The sequence below is a fragment of the Arachis ipaensis genome, chromosome B10, assembly GCF_059453495.1.
Source record: "Arachis ipaensis isolate K30076 ecotype BB chromosome B10, ASM5945349v1, whole genome shotgun sequence".
Classification (NCBI taxonomy): Eukaryota; Viridiplantae; Streptophyta; class Magnoliopsida; order Fabales; family Fabaceae; genus Arachis; species Arachis ipaensis.
In genome coordinates, this window is record NC_142435.1 from 147823816 (window position 1) to 147845345 (window position 21530).

General features: G+C 31.7%; 3 protein-coding genes across 8 annotated transcripts; all 3 read left to right on the forward strand.

Moving 5' to 3' along the window:
* The first annotated feature begins 793 nt into the window (after positions 1-793).
* On the forward strand, positions 794-4281 carry LOC107621239 (polygalacturonase-like). The gene is made up of 4 exons (XM_021114992.2): positions 794-1282; positions 2132-2421; positions 3559-3787; positions 4063-4281. The coding sequence occupies exons 1-4, from the start codon at positions 794-796 to the stop codon at positions 4279-4281; spliced, it is 1227 nt and encodes a 408-aa protein (XP_020970651.1).
* A 3834-nt stretch (positions 4282-8115) lies between these two features.
* LOC107622443 (putative serine/threonine-protein kinase SIS8) lies at positions 8116-16726 on the forward strand. 6 transcript variants are annotated; one of them, XR_015883120.1, is made up of 14 exons: positions 8135-8862; positions 9416-9853; positions 10063-10166; positions 10559-11799; positions 11931-11971; positions 12434-12502; positions 13102-13202; positions 13479-13557; positions 13665-13763; positions 13850-13918; positions 14261-14310; positions 15314-15458; positions 15649-15825; positions 16102-16726. XR_015883120.1 is itself a non-coding variant. In XM_088486031.1 (13 exons), the coding sequence occupies exons 1-13, from the start codon at positions 8464-8466 to the stop codon at positions 16229-16231; spliced, it is 2997 nt and encodes a 998-aa protein (XP_088342157.1). In that variant the 5' UTR covers positions 8116-8463; the 3' UTR covers positions 16232-16726. The 6 variants fall into 6 exon arrangements, 4 of the variants coding, with proteins under 4 accessions (XP_088342157.1, XP_088342158.1, XP_088342161.1 ...); XR_015883121.1 differs by having other exon boundaries at positions 15314-15395; XM_088486031.1 differs by lacking the exon at positions 15314-15458 and having other exon boundaries at positions 8116-8862.
* Positions 16727-17701: 975 nt separating this feature from the next.
* LOC107624470 (Tetratricopeptide repeat (TPR)-like superfamily protein) lies at positions 17702-21202 on the forward strand. The gene is made up of 2 exons (XM_016326961.3): positions 17702-19319; positions 19694-21202. The coding sequence occupies exons 1-2, from the start codon at positions 17883-17885 to the stop codon at positions 20498-20500; spliced, it is 2244 nt and encodes a 747-aa protein (XP_016182447.1). The 5' UTR covers positions 17702-17882; the 3' UTR covers positions 20501-21202.
* The last annotated feature ends 328 nt before the right edge of the window (positions 21203-21530 follow it).

Genomic DNA, 21530 nt, shown 5'->3' on the forward strand with positions numbered 1-21530 from the left:
AATAATGTTTTTTTTTTTTTTTTTGGTTATATGAACTTGAACCATTCCTAGTGACTTCAGCTAGTGATTCTTAATTTCTTATTGATAATATAATTAAAGCCCAAACATATTCAATAGCATTTGCACGAACCAAAAAAAAAAAAATAAATAATAAAAAAGAAAATGAATAGATGGATCATAAACAATGAAAAATGTTTTAGAAGGATTAATTTAACATATATTTAGAGCCATGAAAATCTCTCATGTAATGCAAGACAAAATAGAGGCAATAGTTTTGAACTTTTATTTTATTTAAGTTTTATAAACTCAAACAACGTAACTCTTTTAAATAAATAAAATAAACAAGGTGGAAACTCAGGTGTAGTCGACTTCGCGTGAAGTTGATACTTGAGAGCCGTTAGATAAAAATTTAATCAAACCAACCAATTCATTTAACGGCTCTCATGTATCAACTTCACGCGAAGTCGACTTCACCTGAGTTTTTACCAATAAACAAATACTTTAGCCGTCACTTGTATGTTCATCTTCCACCATCATTATTTCAAGAAAATTATTTATACCCATAATATATATTAATTCTACTTATCAAAGCAATTACATGTGTGAAATTAAAGCATTCAAATTTCACCTTTTGACTTAGCATTATATGAAAGCAAATTAAACCCTAAATTAATATGTATGTATGTATGTATATATACATGTGCCCTTCTAAGGTTTTCATCTAAAAAATTATAAGCCTAAACACCAATTATACCTTAAAAACATTTTTTTTAATTCCCACTTTCTATACACAATGGCTAGTGTTATTGGATATACATTTTTTGTTATTATTATTATGATGACAGTATTATTGCTTGGCACTACTACTACTTCACATGGTGCAGCAGCTCCACCATATGGATATGGAAACAATAATATTATTAATGTGATTAAATTTGGTGCAAAAGCAGATGGGAAAACAGATTCAACAGAACAATTCAAAATGGCATGGAAATCAGCATGCACAAGCATAAGGCCAGCCACTATTTATGTCCCAAAAGGAAGGTACTTACTCAAATACACCAATTTCCGGGGTCCATGTAAGAATAATAAGGTCACATTTATAATCAATGGAACTCTTGTGGCACCTTATGATTACAATGAGCTTGGAAATTCAGGAGGGTTTTGGATTTTGTTCAACCATGTTGATAATCTCACTGTTATTGGTGGGAATTTGGATGCTCAAGGCTCTGCTTTCTGGGATTGTAGGAGATCTGGAAAGAATTGTCCTCTTGGAGCAAGGGTATGTTTTTTATTTATTTTTTTATATATACGATTAAATAGAGTCTTTATTGTTAGTGTTGTAAGTGTGAGGAGTGTTAAAGTTAGTCTTACATCAAAGAAAGTAAGGAAAAGTTAGGAGTTTATAAGATGAAAGACACCTTATAATTATCACGTGTGTCAATCATTTATCATAATAACGATATTATGAATTAATTTTATATATGTTATGAAATAATTGTTTGTTGGAAATCTTATGTGATATTAGAGTGCATTTGGTTCATTTTCATTTTTTTTTTCATTTTGGGATGAAAAATAAGAAGGGAAAAACAATCATTAATTTTTTCATGCTTCATTTTTTTTATTAATTATGAGCAATTTTGTATTTTTAAAATTTTCTAACTTTAATAATTTTTCATGATTGTCTTATCCATTCCCCCTCCCCCAAGTTTTTTAATTAGTATCCAAAAATAAAAAGATATAAAGACAGTTAAATAGAGATATAAAGATATAAAATTATATTTGGCAGATGAAATATAAATATAGATATTATATCAAAAGACACTAAATTAGTATATTTTATCTTTCTTTTAATAACGAGAGACACAACTTATTTTTTTATTTTTATTAATTTTTTATAATTAAAATTTTTATCATTATATTTTTCTTTTTAATTTTTTTGTATAAAAAAATTAAAATAAATTAAACTTTCATAATTTATTTTTTTATACTTAATTTATCATTAAACATAATTAAAAATACTCATTTTTATATTTTTATTTTTTGTGTTTTGTTCTTAATATCCTGTTTTCATAACCAAATCCATGCAGCCATATTGATGCAACATTATATGATTAATTATTAATTGCAGTCAATGACATTCAACTGGGTGAATAACCTGGTGATTAGTGGGATAACATCAATCAACAGCCAATTAAGTCATATTGTGATAAACACATGCAACAATGTCATAGTAAAAAATGTGAGAATTATTGCACCAGATCAGAGTCCTAACACTGATGGCATTCATGTTGAACACTCAAAATGGGTTAATATTACTGGCACTACCATTCAAACTGGAGATGATTGCATTTCCATTGGTGATGCCACTTTCAATCTCTTCATGGACCAAATCAAATGTGGACCTGGCCATGGCATAAGGTCAGATTCTTATTCTCAACTCTAAATCCGAAATTCTGTACAATACATATAAAATAAGGTGGCAGGTGCAGTTGACTTCACGTAAAGTTGATACCTGAAAGTTGTTAGATGAAAATTCAGTCAAATCATTTAACGGCTCTCAGTATCAACTTCACGTGAAGTCGACTTCACTTGAGTTTTCAGCATAAAAATATTTTATGAAGATTTTTAGTGCAATAATTAAATGTGATCTACAAATAAATATGTATGCATGTGTTTCTAATTACATATATAATATGAGTAAACATTTTAAAATGGTTTCTATCAATTTTGTGTTAAATAAATTATTAATCTCTAAAAAATGAAATCTAACAAGTTGATTCATAATCTTAGCTTTAAAATATCATACAATTTAATATCTGGGTATGGCTTAAGAGTACAAGATTTGAAAAATATGTACTATGTTTATGTATGTTCTAATATCAATATAAAATGAAATAAAAAACATAAATTAAAATCTTATAATAAAATTATTCCTCTCAAAAGTTTAAGCCGATAAAATAAGACAATGTGAATAGTTATATCTCTAACATTTTTCTTCAAGTGCTTCTTATTTGGCTTGCTTAATTTTTTGCATAGGCCTTTTTTTTTTCTTTTATTTGTCTTATTCTTTTTTTTTTTTTTTTTTTTTTTACTTTTAGAGTTTAGCAAAGATTGGACTTTAGATTTTTCAGATTGATACCATGTCTTGAAATCATTGATTGCTTAAGTTGATAGAAAAAGATAACGTAAATGGTTATATGTCTAACAAATCTAATAAACTAGTGGACAAACAATTTGGGTATTTAGTCAACAACTCGTCACAAGCGACTCGTGTGAAATTACGCACGAAGTGTTTACACTTTAATTTTACATTCATAATCGTTCAAAGACAGTATCAAATAATATAAAATAATTATTTAAATTTATATTTTTTTTAGTAAATTTTCACTTAAAAGTGATTTTGAACCATATAATCCAAACAATATTTATTTTATTATAATCTATTTTGATATAAAGATGTCAAACATAAATCACATTAACACTAACTCACTTCTAATCAAAATCAATTTTACGCAAACTCCAAACACATAATAAATCATTTGAATGTTGGGACAGCATTGGAAGTTTAGCTAAAGAAATGGAGGAAGAAGGAGTTGCAAATGTGAGTTTAAGGAATGCCATTTTTTATGGATCTGACAATGGAATGAGGATAAAGTCATGGGCCAGAGCAAGCAAGGGATTCGTTAGGAACATTCTGTTCCAAGACATTACAATCTTCAACGTTCAGAATCCCATCATCATTGATCAAAATTACTGCCCCAACAACCAAGGTTGTCCTGGTCAGGTAATAAAAAAATATCAAAAATTGATGAATTGGTTTCATATAAGGTGAAAATTCAGGTGAAGTTGACTTCATGTGAAATTGATATTTCAGAGTCGTTAGATAAAAATTTAGTCAAATCAGTCAAATCATCTAACAGTTGTCAGGTATCAACTTCACGTGAAGTTGACTGCACCTGAGTTTCCACCTTTATATAAATATAAATATATATAAAATAAATGTTCTATGAAATTTTATATGATGTAATCAAAGTGATTTCCTTTTATGTTATTTAACAGACTTCAGGAATTGAAATTAGTGAAGTTACTTACAAGAACATACATGGAAGTTCAGCAACATCAGAGGCAGTAACATTTGATTGCAGTGCAAGTAATCCATGTCAAGGGATCAAATTGCATGATATAAACCTAACTTACAACAACAAAGCTGCAACTTCATCATGCAACAACATTAGAGGCACCACCTCTGGAACACTTGTGCTACAAAGTTGTCTATAAATATATTATAATATGTATAAGGATAAAGTATATTTTTTATTTTTGAAGTTTGTTAAAAGTTTTAAAAATATTTTTAAATTTTATTTTATTTCAATTTTGTTTCAAAAGTTTTCAATTTGCATCAAATGTATTCCTGACAGCTAATTTTTCAAAATATTTAAAATAAATTTAGCAACAATTTCATAAGAACAAAATTTAGTTGCTGAATTAATGTCAGGAATATATTTGATATAAATCGAAAAATTTCAAAGACAAAATTGAAATAAAATAAAGTTTATGAGTATTTTTTAAAATTTTGACAAACTTTAATAAGGATAAAAAATATACTTTATTCTATGTATAAATATGTAAATATTTTAGTGTTCATTATTATATCATTGTATATGAAAATATAGAAAGAAATCCATCTTTATGCCTTTCTCTTCATGAAGCTGGTATTGATGTTTAGGTAGATCATACCAGCAACAGGTTGAAAATTATTTAGAGTTTCAAAATTCTAAAGGAAAACAGAAAAAAAAAAAAAAAAAGAATAGTCCATATTGTTGTGAATAAAAGATACGTGGATATCCATATTAATGTAAATGTTGTTAGTTTTTATAAGTATTAATTAATTATTAATGTATAATTGCTTTTTTATTGCATTTAAATAGAAGTTTAGAATAAATGACCATCTATACCCATAAAAGATGAAAACGCTGACATATGTATCCACACTAGATCGAAACTAAATTTATATCCACGCAAGATATTTTTCGTGTGATAAAAGTATCCTACATGACACATGTAGGGTACTTTTGTCACACAAAAGGCATCTTGCGTGGGTACAAGTTTAGTTTTGATTTAGTGTGGGTACATATGTCAACGTTTTCATCTTTTATGGATACAAAAGTTCATTTATTTATAGTGAATAATAGTAAGAAATCAAATTAGGATTTGGTTTGGTCGTGTGGGTAATATTATGAGATGTTTTTTTTTGTTTATGAGATATCTTTTTTGTATTATTGGGTCTTTTTATTGTGGCCACATTAAAGTTGGCAGAGTTGGCTGATATCATAATTAATTGGATTATGTTAAGTAACTAATGACTTTTTTGAACAATATGAACAATGGGTCTTAAAATTAGTCCAATTTAAATAAAACACACTATACTCCAAATTACTCACCTAAATCTTAATATTAGAATAACTATCTACACACCTAGTGAATTGAAAATCTGATATATCCATTGTTCCTATTGTTTAATATTTTCATTGTGTACCTATACTTTTTCTAATTGATTCTCTAGATTTTTTCATTATATATACATAAATCCTTTAAAGATATAGAATAATTACCGATCTTATTAATAATTGTTCTAAAAATACCAATTAAAAATTTGAATTTTTAATAAAAATACAAAATATATTAATTTTAATTTTTTTATAAGTGTTTAATTTTAATAATGTAAAGTATTTTATATAATTATTTAATTATATTTATGTATTTAAATAATTTTTTAAATTTTAATTTAAAATTAATTAGTTTTACTAATATGATAATACATGATTAATTATTTATGTAAATTTTTTTATACTAACAGTGTATAAAAATTAATTTTTTTATATATTCAAAAACTTTGTTTTCCTTTTAATTTTTTAAAGAATGTCTTTAGGAACTGGGACAATGTTTAGCCAAACCCTAATAATAAGTAATCGAGAAATTTATTAAATACTAAAAGGGTAAAGTATATTTTTTATTCTTAACGTTTAATATTTTTAAAAATATTTTTAATATTTAATTTTATTCAATTTTGTTTCACAATTTTTTGATTTATTTAATTTTATTTTTAACGTTTTTATTTATGTAAAAATTATCTCTAAAAATATTTAATTTTGTCCTTGACGCCTTATATGGAATTAACATGTTGGAGTAATTTTGATACAAATTAAAAAATGTTAGTAACAAAATTAAATATAACTAAATATTAAAGATATTTTAAAAGAAAAATTCACAAATACGAGGAATAAAAAATATATTTTATTTCTGCTAAACATATATACTCAATTACGTATCTAAAAATTTTTGCGTCGGATATTCTTATCTCAAAATAAATTTTATTATGTTAAATTTTTTAAATTTTATAAAAATAAAATATATACATTTTTTCGTTATATTTTTTAAGATCTATTTATCTAAATAAAAATAACAGGTATAATTAATATAAAAACTTATATATCTTATTTTTCTTTAAGTTAAAAACTTCAATGGAATAATATTTTTTAGAGACGAAAACGTCAAATACAAAATTTTTTGAGAAACTATTCGAGTATATAATATACCCCAATATTATTATGAAAATTTGTGTGATTAAATTGGTTGCGGCTTGAATTGAATAGTGAATAGAAAGAGGGAGAGATGGGTTGGGCACTTGGGATTATAAAAGGAAAATTGTCGTGTAGTTGGAAGATGGCAAAGGACACAAATAATGTTAGTTTGATTACTTGAAAGGGGAAAAGGAGCATACTCAAAGTAAACATGTTTTTTAAGAAGTATAAAATACTAATTTTATATTTAATTATAATTATTTATTTATTTTTGTTATTTTGTATTATTTAATTGTCTTAAATCAGGATTTTTCTTTAGTATAAACAAGAATTTCTATTTAAAAAATAATTGAAAATCTTAAAATCATTATTTTTACATTTTATACAAAATATTTGAATTTTTTATTTTTGATATTTTCAAAAATTATGTATTTAAACATTAAAAAATAATTATAATTTCTGACCATTATTTTTTACTCACACAAAGATATTTTTATATAATAGTAGGAAATTTTTTTTATCTAAAATTTAATAGAATAAATTCAACACGTAAAATATAAAATTATAATAAAACTTTAAAAGAAATTAAAATTCGAATTACGATATATGATTATATATGAAGATGATAACTATTATATTAAAATATTAAAAATAATTATATAACAAATAATTACTATATATTTGTGTATATATTTTACGTATCAATTCATATATTTTTTTAACTTAATAACAAGTCATTAGACATGTAGAAATAATGAAACATATAAAAATAAATAATTAAATTTGTTTATAATAATATAATAAAATATTATAAAATAATAAAGATCTAATTAACATAATTGTTCAACGTGAAAACTGAAAATTTAGGTTGCGTTTGTTCCAGAAAATAAGATAAAATAAGATACTGAGAATAAAATATAAAAGATAGATATATAAAATTTTATATTTTTGTATTTTGTTTAGTGATAAATTAAAATAAATTATAAAAATTTAATTTATTTTTTTTCATTCAAAAAATTTCAAACAAAAAATATAATAATAAAAAATTAATAAAAATAATAAAAAAATAAAAAATAAAATATATTTTTTATTAATATTTTTATGTTATTCTTATCATAATAAATACAAAATATATTAATTTTGAGTCTTTCAATATATTATATCTATTTATATCTCTTCTGTCTAAATGAAATTTTATATTTTTATATTTTTATTTTAGTGTCTTATTTTCATAAATAAAAGTATAGGATATTAACATATTATCTACTAATTTATTGTTAATAATAATTAATTATTATATTTTAAATATATATATAAAGAGATACATCTAAAAAATATATTTATAAAGATACTTTTATTAAACATAACTATAAAAAAATATTTTTATTAAATACATCTATAAAAATACTTTTATAAAATATAATTATAAATAAGAATGGACAGAAACGATAGCTTTTTCCTAAACAAATACAGCCTTACAAAACGGTTAGATGATAATTTAGTCGACAAAGAATGACTTTTGTATGTTATTGCAAGTTGTTAATTTTTCTATACCATTTCTGCGCACTTGACTGGTTCTAATGACACTCTTTTTCCTTCGCCTTTTCCTTTTCCCTTTCAAACTTCTCCTTCCTCCTCCAAACTCTCTCTCTCTCTCTCAACACAACAGTGGTAGTGTGTCATGCCTTGTGGCCCCTACCCTCTCCTCCCACTTGCTCCTACCTTCTCTCTCTCTTTCTCTTTCTATCTTGAAGCCTCTTATGTTATGGTCTTCTGCTTCCACTCTTTCCTTTCTCCATAACCGTGAGAGATTCATGCTTGCGCCCTCCGATAAGGGACATGTTTCCGCTTCTTTAGCCTTCTCTCAATTCAACGAGATATGAAGAACATTCTCAAGAAGCTTCATATCATGCCTACTACTAACCAATCACAAGAGGACCAAGCTCCTGCTTCATCAAGGTCCAATAAGAAGATTTCTAATTGGTTGCATTCTGTATCCAATAGGCAGACTCCGACTCCGACTCCGGCGACGGCGACGGAGACGGATCCTTCTGATTCACTTGCCGGTGGCGGTTTGGATTCGGCGCCGTCTAGCACTTTTAGGGAACCTGAAGTGGAGGACGACGACGAAGAAGAAGAATATCAGATACAACTTGCTTTAGAGCTTAGTGCAAGGGAGGATCCTGAGGCCGTTCAGATTGAAGCTGTTAAGCAGATTAGTTTGGGATCCTGTGATCCTCATAACACGCCGGCACAAGTCGTTTCATATCGGTACTGGGTAATCGTCTCTATCCACTTTTAACTCCATTCACTTTAGGTTCAGTTTTCATTGTTGCTGTTTCAATTATGGACATGAACAAAAGAATTTGGAAGAACATTATTTTTTTGAAGATATGTCGATTCTCATGCAGGGATGGTACTTCATTTACATAATCTGAAGCTTCGATTTCTGTTTGAGAGAGAGAGAGTGTGTATAGCAGAAGGAAATTTATCAAGAGAAAGATAGAGGATCTCTTGTTGCCAGGATTTTGGCATTGTTATAATTAATAGACATTCTGATCATTGAGTGGTGCTGTTAGATAACCTGTCCTTTAAGAAACCTTTTAAGTAAACGGTGCCGGCCTCCCTAGATGATTGATGTATGAATGTCCAATCTCTGTTAATCTCGGATCAAAGAAAGAAAAGGATAATATAATCTTAAAATGGGTAGGCTTTGAGGCACCTGCTTAGCAATGTTTACTAGGATAGACACATCATGATTTTATCTCTAATTTGTCCTACATTAACTCCTTTCTAACTTATCTCATATCGTAGATTTATGTGCTTCACAGAATTACAATGCTCTTGGTTTTGATGACAAGATCTCGGATGGTTTCTATGATCTGTATGGGACTGTGACCGAGTCGAACTCTGCAAGAATGCCATGCCTTTTGGATCTGCAAGGAACATCAACTTCAGATTCTGTCACTTGGGAAGCAATCTTGGTCAATAGGGCTGCAGATTCCAGTTTGTTGAAACTCGAGCAGGAGGCCCAAGAGCTGGCAGCTAAGGCAAGAAAAGATTTTGAGGTAGTTGTAGATAGTAATTTGGTGCATAAGCTTGCTATCTTAGTGGCTGACTACATGGGTGGACCAGTTGAAGATCCTGAAAGCATGGCAAGAGCCTGGAGGAGTCTCACTTACAGTCTAAAAGCAACCCTTGGTAGTATGGTGTTACCACTGGGCTCACTGACCATAGGATTGGCTAGGCATCGTGCCTTGTTGTTTAAGGTACTTGCCCCAACATTTTCTTAACTGATTTGCATTTCAAATAAGAATAATCCCATCCGTCATTGACGTAAGCCTTGGTACTACAATAAGTGAGATTTGTGCCAATACGAAATTCTTAGATCACATTAACAGAATTAGCCATCATCACAATGTGTAATGAGATTCCATCATCATTTTTAATAAAAATGTTTCCTCTATATTGTGTGTAGGTTTTAGCTGATAGTGTGGGCATCCCATGTCAGCTGGTGAAAGGACTACAATATACAGGATCCGACGATGTGGCTATGAACTTTGTCAAGATTGATGACGGGAGGTAACTATCAGATGTGTATTCTGGCGATACAAGGAAGCTGAATTGTTTTGTTTGTATGTGGTTCTCTTCATGGTCTTGGAGACTAAAAAAACTTAATGCTCGCATGCATTGCTTTACTTGTTACGTCGTCATCAATAGTTTGATGAGAATTTATGTTCAGTGCTTCATCCATTGTATAATGTTCTATACCATAGAAGATGTATTTTGTCATTAGTCCATGTGCTGATCTTTTTTGCCTTCCGTTATGTGTCATTCGATTAACTTTTTCAATTACTCACTTATATTTGTCTGTAGCTGAAAGTTCTTTATTTTTGTTGTTGTAATTTTCTAAAGTGGGAGATGCAAAGCCTTGTTATTATGTATCTATAAGTTGCGTTTGATATGAATTTCAGGGAGTACATTGTTGACCTGATGGCTGATCCAGGAACACTTATTCCTTCTGATGCAGCTGGATCACACATTGACTATGATGAATCTTCTTTTGTAGCTACTCCTTCATCAAGAGACCTTGACTCCTCTCGTATGGCATCATTTGGCAGTGGGGTTGGAAGTTCATTTGATGGAACTCTAGACTTTGGGACTCAAGATAAAGGAAACAGATCAAAACATTCTGTCCATGCAGGGAAAGCATCTGATGTAATCAGTCCCACTACAGGCAGGGAAGAAGTAAAGAATGCCATAGATAAATTCAAAGGTGTTAGTAATGTGGAAAAGGTCATAGTGAGAGAATCTCCTAGCAGACTTAATTATCCATATATGCATGGAAGATCTCCTTCTTGGACTGAAGGGATCAGTTCCCCTGCAGTGCATGGAATGAAAGTTAAAGATGTCTCCCAATATATGATTGATGCTGCAAAGGAGAACCCTAAATTAGCTCAAAAGCTTCATGATGTTTTACTTGAAAGTGGCGTTGTTGCTCCTCCAAACCTATTTACTGAAGTTTATCAGGAGCAGCTAGGTTCCCCATCTGAGGCAAATTTTCCAGTTGATGAAAAAGGTGAATCAAAACAGGGACGTATACAGCAAGAAACTAAGGTTGATGATAATCAAGGTCTTGCTCAGTTTTTACCTCCTTTGCCCCTTCAGAGAGTACATGCCAAAGCAAGTCCTCGCAGTCAGCTGGACCATTCTAAGCCTTTAGAGGGTTTGGGAGTCAACTTACCTCTTGATACAAGGGAGGCTACTGGACAGCAAATATCGTCTCAGGCAGAAGCAACTCAGGTAAAATATGGGAAAAATGTCCCAGTTGCTGCGGCTGCTGCTGCCGCCGCTGCTGTTGTTGCATCTTCTATGGTAGTTGCTGTGGCGAAGTCAAGCACTGATTCAAATCTTGAGATTCCAGTAGCAGCAGCTGCCACTGCTACTGCTGCAGCTGTAGTAGCAACCACTGCCGCTGTCAATAAACAGTATGAGCAGGGTAGTCGAAGTGATGCAGATGCAGAGGGTTTTGGTCATGATCTGAGGGGTAATAGTGACGGAGAGCATGTTGCTTTAGGAGCAAACTCAGAGGGCGAGAGAATATCTGATAGATCAGCAAGAAGTGATAGTGCAAAATCGGATTCTGCCCTAGATGATGTTGCTGAGTATGACATTCCATGGGAGGAAATCATGATTGGCGAGCGTATTGGGCTTGGTATTAACTGTTTATTGCTCTCCACATTGTTTTGCATGCTGCTTCTATGCATACACTTACATGCACTTTTATTTATCTTGTATTACATTGAAAGACTTGATTGCGACTGTGTGCCATATTTTTTGTGGCAGGATCATATGGGGAAGTGTACCACGGTGATTGGCATGGAACTGTGAGTCTCCCCCTTCGTCTTCTCTCTCTCTCTCTCTCTCTCTCTCTATATATATATATATATATATATATATGAACCTATTCAATTATATCATTTTTCTCCCTTTCTTATGTGTGCTATCTCTTTTACATCTATTTTTTTTTTTTGGGCGACTTCTTTTACATCTATTGCTTTGTTGACAATCAAATGTCAACTAAATGCTTCTGTTTTGTAAGTCCAAGTGAAAAAAATTAAAAACCTAATTTTATTAATTGAAAGTGTTTTCGATTCATTTTTCTTTCTGTTCAAAGTAATCATCTGTTTAAAATGCCAACTTTACTTCTAGGCTGTTACCTGAATTGGCTTCTCCCATTCATTGTTATCCGTGATCTTGTGAATGTTTTCCTATTATCTTGTAAATTATAGACCTTTTTATGCATATTTAGTTATATACAAACATGTTTCTGCTCTTTTCATCTGTAGGAAGTTGCTGTAAAGAGGTTTCTAGATCAAGTTATCTCCGGTGAATTACTTGAAGAGTTCAAAAGTGAGGTATAGGCTACTCTACTTCCCACTGTTTATTTGGCAACTTCTACTCATTTGTACTCCCAGTTGATTATCTAGAGATGTATAATTGTTCCCAAGTCTCAGTCCACCAACAGTAACATTAGGGTGCCATCCAAAATTCTTCTACCACATATTTGTATAATTCACTATTATTGATGGGCCTTTTGTCAAACTAAAGCACTATATAAAAACTTTGAGAACTCTCCAACATCATCTCATTCAATTATCATGTTTATCTGATGAAACTTCTTCTGTTATCTTCTGTGGTAAATTGAAGTTGGAAAGTTATTAAAATTAACAGGCTTAACTACTTTGACCAGCTGAATTACATGTTTTGTCATGTCTAGAAACTACTTGACTAATTATATGTAATAATTCTATTTTTTTTTTATCAAGATTCACTAATTCAAAATACTTTCAGAAGTACTTTTGTTTTACTTCTGCAAACATTTTTTAGCATTGGTTGTTTTGTTTGTCTACTGTCTTGTTTACATAATGCATGGCTCCCTTTTGAATTTTGAATACTTCTTTCTGTGGGAGGATGACTGATGTTCTTATTTGATTTATAATGTAAATTGCAATAGGTCCAAATAATGAAGAGACTAAGGCATCCAAATGTTGTTCTCTTCATGGGAGCTGTAACCCGGCCACCAAATCTTTCTATTGTTACTGAATTTCTTCCTAGGTAACTTTTCTTCATTTTCTGCGCTGGACCCAAGATTGTAGATTTCCAACATTTTGGATGTCTATTCTCTACCACTACTCTATGAGAAGACTAATGCTACATCTATAAAAATGCTTTCTAAATATAATATTATCTATAAAAATGCTTTCTAGATATAATATTAAGGTTGGGCTAAATTTATTGTTAGCCTAATCCAACCCTATGCAGGCTGATTGAATGGTTGACGCCTTTTCCCTTTTCTTTCCCAAATAATGAGATGTAGATTGTCTTTTGCAGAGGGAGTTTGTATAGGTTAATTCACCGACCTAACAATCAACTAGATGAGCGAAGGCGGTTGAGGATGGCCTTAGATGCTGTAGGGAAATTTTTTATTTTTTAAGTAAAATCCATAGTCATAGCAAATTATTAATATAGTGACAACTGAATCTCACTTGATATAATATGTCTCTTCTGACTATTTAGGCTCGTGGAATGAACTATTTGCACAGCTGCTCTCCAGTAATAGTGCATCGTGATTTGAAGTCCCCTAATCTTCTTGTAGACAAAAACTGGGTTGTAAAGGTGGCAATCAAATCTTGTGTTAATGTTAAAGCATGGTGAATGCTATTTTTTGATGTGGTATATCATAATTTCTGTTTTTTGAATAGGTTTGTGATTTTGGTTTATCACGAATGAAGCATAGTACATTCCTTTCTTCCAGATCAACTGCAGGAACGGTAAGCACAATCATAATTTTTATTTTCCGCGTCCAACAGCTATCATATTCCCCCTTTTTTTATTGATTAGTTCCTTCATACTATAATATAAACATTGGCTAATCCAGACACTTGCTATAGCTTTTAACAATTAGAAGTATTAAACAGTATTTTCAAAAGACCGAGGGTTTTCTTCCCCTTTTTGGAACTTCTGCCTGTTGCCTTTAGGTACTGTTTTCTTAGAGCTCCTTATTAGGGCCTTCATTTTCTTGCATTATCATTGTATTGTCTGCATTGATGAAATGAAACTTCAAGACTGCTATTGGGTATGCTAGTTACTTCATTATGTATTATATGCTTCAGGCTGAGTGGATGGCTCCAGAAGTCTTAAGAAATGAGCTTTCCAATGAAAAGTAAGCTTTATTATTCTTGGTATTTCTTAATTTGACTAAGGGAGAGGAAGGTGTTATTAAAACTAAATACAGTTCCTTTCTCTCTTTATTTACTTGAAGATTAATCCTTGTGCTTGCCAATACATTTTAGGCTGTTGCTATGATATGTTTTATGTTGTTTACATTAGCATATGTTGAATATAAATAGACAATTTAATGGATATATTTCATACTTTGTTGAGTATTATTATTATTATTATTATTATTGGTATTTTTTAATTTGACTAAGGGAGAGGAAGGTGTTATTAAAACTAAATACAGTTCCTTTCTCTCTTTATTTACTTGAAGATTAATCCTTGTGCTTGCCAATACATTTTAGGCTGTTGCTATGATATGTTTTATGTTGTTTACATTAGCATATGTTGAATATAAATAGACAATTTAATGGATATATTTCATACTTTGTTGAGTATTATTATTATTATTATTATTATTATTATTATTATTATTATTATTATTCTTGGTATTTCTTAATTTGACTAAGGGAGAGGAAGGTGTTATTAAAACTAAATACAGTTCCTTTCTCTCTTTATTTACTTGAAGATTAATCCTTGTGCTTGCCAATACATTTTAGGCTGTTGCTATGATATGTTTTATGTTGTTTACATTAGCATATGTTGAATATAAATAGACAATTTAATGGATATATTTCATACTTTGTTGAGTATTATTATTATTATTATTATTATTATTATTATTATTATTATTATTATTATTATTATTTCTTAATTTGACTAAGGGAGAGGAAGGTGTTATTAAAACTAAATACAGTTCCTTTCTCTCTTTATTTACTTGAAGATTAATCCTTGTGCTTGCCAATACATTTTAGGCTGTTGCTATGATATGTTTTATGTTGTTTACATTAGCATATGTCGAATATAAATAGACAATTTAATGGATATATTTCATACTTTGTTGAGTATTATTATTATTATTATTATTCTCCATGCCTGCTTGGTTACAGAATTGTGTAGAGATAACTAGGGATGCTATATGGAGGGTTCTGGACTATAAATTGAAGAATGTGTTTAAGGAATTAGAATATGGTATCTGACAGCTTCTCTTCAGGCTCACTTTGTTTACTTATTTCTTTTCGGCGAAGCATTGTTGTAATTCCCTTTCTCTCTCGCAAAGTTCCTTCTTTTATCAACTGAAAGAAATAGTGAAGCCTGTTTACTTTGATGATTTCTGTTAGCGTCATGAACTGGCTCCCTTATCTCAGATCTATCCTCTCATTGGCTTTGCAATTTAAATCATCATTGCTTTTATAATGATTACAAGTTGTGATGCATTTTCTAGGTGTGATGTGTATAGCTTTGGGGTTATATTGTGGGAACTCTCTACACTGCAGCAACCATGGGAAGGAATGAATCCAATGCAAGTTGTTGGTGCTGTTGGTTTCCAACATCGGCGTCTTGACATTCCAGATGATGTGGACCCTGCAGTGGCAGATATCATCAGGCAATGCTGGCAGACGTGAGTGTAACATTTCAATAATTTTGACCCTCCATTCTCACTAGTGACCAGGATATGTTATTGTTGTTTTCATTAAACCAGATAGAATGTTACTGTGCCATAGTCTGACGTCTGAGAAATAGTGTTGATTTATGATTCAAATCTTTACTTACAGATAGATGCATAACTGTGAATTTGATCGTTTAAAGGGTATAAATACACGTATATATGTCTGTGATAGTACATTTCATTTACTTATGTTATGCATGACCAGATATGCTGCATTTTGTATTACAGAGATCCAAAGTTGAGACCCACGTTTGCCGAAATTATGGCTGCTTTGAAGCCATTGCAGAAGCCCATTACTGGTTCTCAAGTGGTAAGAACAAGTGGTCAGTCATCCAGAGCTGCCGAAGGCCCTGCATGATAGTAGAACATTATACAGCTAACTGAATCTTTAATTTTGCTGGTAAAAAATTGAGGGCAAGTTGTAGAGTATTTTGCCATTTGGAATCAAAGAAACTGAATGGTTGAAGATCATCGTCTAACGTACACTGTCACTGGACTACTCTTGCTCCTTTCCTTTGTTTTCTGCTTGATTCCTCACCGACTCTATTCTCTTGTGCAATCATTGCCAGGTTGTACCATTTGTTTTGTACAAAATTCTTTGGGAAAATGTTGTAATCAATCAGTTTTTAAGTTTTGATGTCCATAGAATAACTATGATAGTTGCAGCTCTAAGTGTAACTTGAAAAGAAAAGAAAGGAAAGGAAGGCATAGCAACAAGTGAAATTTGTTTGCTGCTGTACTGTTATTACATAATTAGTGACCATGTAAATGTGCTTCAATTACTAGTATTTCCTTCCTTTTCTCTGTTTATGCACATTCATGTGCTTTTGATTATTGGATATGGTTTCTTGCATTCTCTTTCCTGATGAATACTTTGGGTGTTTGGAGAGAAGGGTGCTGATTTTGGCACTTGTAGAGTACAATGTTGAAGTTGCTCCATTGCACCAGATTAGCAATTAAGTATGATGATTGATGGAGGCGTTTCTTTCCAACAAGTACTGTAAATTTAGAGTATCAGTTTACACCGTTTTCTCTAGATCAAAATAGATGGAAGGAATGTATATGACGATAGTTGTCAAAATTGAACCAAAACAGTCGGTTCAACTGAAGAAACCGGTAATGGCCATCGGTCTGGTTTGATTGCCATGCAATCAACTCGGTAACTCGGCTAGTCAAGGGGGAGCAAACTAATAGTAATGGACTAAAGATATAGTAAACAGGAATAAAGATACAAAATTTTCTTAATTCAATTTTTTTTAATTTAATTTTAAGAAATTATTAGTGTAAATAAGTGCATGTTTGGGCGCCATTATTTTGTTAAAAAAAAGATCTTTTTTCAATGAAAAAAGATCTTTTTTTATTTTTTAACGTGTTTGGCAAATTTTTAGTAGTAAAAGTAAAAGCACTAGTAAAATAAAAAAAAAGATCTTTTTTGAGAAGCTGTAATTTACATTTTTTTTTAAAAGATCTTTTTTTCTTAAAAAAAAAGATGTTTTTTATGTAATAAATAAACAAAAAAGTACTTTTATACTGTTATACCCAAACATAATTGATAGATAAAAAAACCTTTTTATATGAGATATCCAAACATAAAATTACTTTTACTTCTCTATAAGATCTTTTAAAAAAAGATAACTCAAAAAAAGATCTTTTTTTAAAAACTCACCCAAACCAGCCCTAAGTCTATTACTAAGTGTTTTTTAATAAAAATAACTAATTTTTATATAAATATTAAATAAATAATTATTTAAAAGAATAAATGTGATTAAATGCTTTGTAACCAGCATCAATATTAATTGAAAGAGAGAGATTTATCCTCGGCCATCTTGCTTTACTCATCAGCAAAATGTTTATATTTTATTTTGTAGATTGGTTATCACTGTCTAACTATTTTATTCTTTCATTCTTCTTCATCAGTTAGCAATTTCATAATAATGTTATCTGTCCGAATAGCAGTGATGATAGTATTGAATTAAATCGTCACAATAAAAATTATTATTAATCATATAATGCGCGGGAACTCTGTTCGAAAACAGTTAGGTAGTTTCAGCTTGAGAAAGAAGAAGAAGCAACAATCTCCTTCCACAGACGCAGAGATTTTGAAATGGAACAAGGCTATCTCCACTCACATGCGCAATGGCGAATGCGACTCAGCCCTCCGCTTATTCGACTCGATGCCTCATCGAACCTCCGTCTCCTACAACACCATGATCTCCGGCTACCTCAGGAACGGCCACTTCCACCTTGCAACCAACCTGTTCGACAAAATGCCCCAAAGGGATTTGTTTTCCTGGAATGTCATGCTTACTGGATACATCAGGAATCGGAGGCTCGGTGATGCCCGCAAGCTGTTTGAACGAATGCCCCAAAAGGATGTTGTGTCCTGGAATGCCATGCTCTCTGGGTATGCCCAGAATGGCTATGTAGACGATGCAAGAGAGGTGTTTGAGAACATGCCTGAAAAGAATTCCATCTCGTGGAATGGGCTGCTCGCAGCTTATGTTCAGAACGGAAAATTCGAGGAGGCTTGTCGCTTGTTTGAGTCCAAGTCAAACTGGGATTTGATTTCTTGGAATTGTTTGATGGCTGGGTATTTGAAGAGGAACATGTTAGGTGGTGCTAGGCGGCTTTTTGACCAGATGCCTGTTAGGGATAACATTTCGTGGAATACTATGATTACTGGTTATACCCAGGATGGAGATATGCTGGAAGCCAGGAGATTGTTCAATGAGTGTCCAATACGGGATGTGTTCTCGTGGACAGCAATGGTGTCGGGATATACACAGAATGGGATGTTGGATGAAGCAAGAAGGATTTTTGATGAAATGCCATTGAAAAATGAGGTCTCATACAATGCAATGGTTGCCGGATATGTGCAGAGCAAGGAAATGGACATAGCAAGGGACTTGTTTGAGGCAATGCCTTGTCGGAATATTAGTTCATGGAATACCATGATTACTGGATATTGTCAGAATGATGATATAACCCAGGCTAGGAACTTGTTTGATAAGATGCCTCAGCGTGATTCTGTGTCTTGGGCAGCTATAATTGCTGGTTATGCTCAGACTGGTCATTATGAAGAGGCTTTGAACATGTTTGTTGCGATGAAACGAGATGGAGAAAGTTTAAATAGGGGTACCTTTAGTTGTGCTTTGAGCTCTTGTGCTGATATTGCAGCTTTGGAATTAGGGAAACAAGTTCACGGGCAAGCGGTGAAGACGGGATATGAGACAGGGTGTTTTGTTGGGAATGCACTTCTTGCAATGTATTTTAAATGTGGCAGCATAGACGAAGCTTATGATATGTTTGAAGCAATAGAAGAGAAAGACATCGTCTCTTGGAACACAATGTTAGCTGGTTATGCTAGGCATGGATTTGGCAAACAGGCCTTATCAGTATTCGAGTCGATGAACAAAGCAGGTGTTAAACCAGATGAAATTACAATGGTATGCATTTAAATTTTATCCTTAACATGAATTTCTACTACCATGGCTGTCATGATCCACTGTCATCGGCACTTCATTTTTTTCATGGTACTTTCAATTTTTGTTTTTACCTCACCCTTTGTACATAAGAGATCGATAGTCCTGTTTATATTTATTAAATATTAAGAAATTCATTTGCGTAGGATAATATCATTCTTATTATTTATTTAACCACCTATTTATCTCATGAGTTTTCATATAGGTACTCCCTGCTCTAAAGGGAGTCATGCATTTACCGTCTTTCCATAGATACAACTTTGTTAATAGTTGCTTTGCTTATAGGTTTTTCTCGTGTAATTAAATATTGCAATATTCTTCTTTTTACCATTGTTCAGGTGGGTGTTCTGTCTGCCTGTAGTCATACTGGCTTGATTGACAAGGGAACTGAATATTTTTATTCAATGAATGAGATTTATGGTATAACACCAAATCCAAGACATTATGCTTGCATGATTGATCTTCTTGGTAGAGCTGGGCGCCTGGAAGAAGCACAAAACTTAATGAGAAGCATGCCTTTTGAACCAAGTGCTGCAGCATGGGGTACTCTACTAGGTGCTAGCCGTATTCATGGCAATACAGAGCTGGCTGAAAAGGCTGCTGAGATGGTTTTCAAGATGGAGCCTCATAACACAGGAATGTATGTCCTTCTTTCAAATCTATATGCAACTTCAGGCAGATGGGTCGATGTTGGTAAGATGAGATCAAAATTGAGGGACGCCTGTGTGCAGAAAGTACCGGGGTATAGTTGGGTTGAGGTACAAAACAAAATTCATAAATTCACAGTTGGGGACCGCGTCCACCCAGAAAGAGACAAAATATATGCTTTCTTAGAAGAGTTAGATCAGAAAATGAAGCTTGATGGGTATGTTCCATCAACCAAATTGGTTCTGCATGATGTGGAAGAGGAAGAAAAGGAGCACATGCTCAAGTATCACAGTGAGAAATTAGCTGTAGCATTTGGAATTCTGACCATACCTGCTGACAGACCGATACGTGTCATGAAAAACTTGCGTGTGTGTCAAGACTGTCATAATGCCATCAAACACATATCCAAGATTGTTGGAAGGTTGATAATCTTGAGGGACTCCCATCGCTTTCATCACTTCAGTAACGGAATTTGTTCTTGTGGAGATTATTGGTAAGAGTGGAGAGAATATTATTAAAAAGATGAGGAGATTAATGTCATGAAAGAGTTGCTAAGAAGTAGCACTGAGAAGTTCATTGATGGACGCTTCGTTCGTGGCGGAATTAATGTCCAAGTACTGCACCCGCCGCAAAATTATAATCTGATTGTGGAATCAGTGAGCCCGTTTCTTTTCAGAATGAATTCTGGCTTTCAGCATTGACTTCAGCTTTGAATTTGAGAGCTTCCAAAGTCCTGATTCTGATTCGCTAGATGAGGCAGCTGTATTCATTTCTGGTACACCTGATGCTGACATGTTTTCATCTAACACAACCTTGATACTGCCTGCAAAGTTTATTCATAAAATTGAAAATCAAGCAGATGATGATATCCAAGACTTAGAACCATGGTGTCAGCAGAAAGCATACCTCGATTCTGAATTTGAGGAGCACAACTGTACCCTTTGACAAGAAGAAATTGTTAAGAGTAAAAAGTGGTCTAGAGCAAACAAGATTGTGAAGTCCGAACAAGGTATTTGAATGAAAATGTCCAAAAAAACCAATACTATTCTTTGCATTCTCAATAAGCTGGATTATAAGAACCAAAGATGAATGGTTTCGTTAAACACCAGTTAAGTTCAATGAACACCAGTTAGTTGGATACCTCAGATTTCAATGTAGTGTGATTGAAAAAATAATCAATGAAAAAATAATCAAAACAATGAACAACCCATATTTAAGTTCAACAATGTTACAATTTAGGTATACACAAAAAATCAAGTACTAAATTAGACATTCGTAGAGAATACACGTTTAAATACAAAAATACATATTGAAAATGAGTTGAAAAATAAAATTACAAATATATGATGGCTGTACTTTTGGGTATATAAGATTTCGTTTATAGTTATGTGTATATTTATCTTGTTTAAATTAATAAGATTAGAATGTAGGGATGTTTGGAATAATTTAAAAAACAAAATCGATATAATTTGTTACTATTTGTTTCAGATTGATTTTAATTTTTCAATTTAATAAAATTTTATTCGA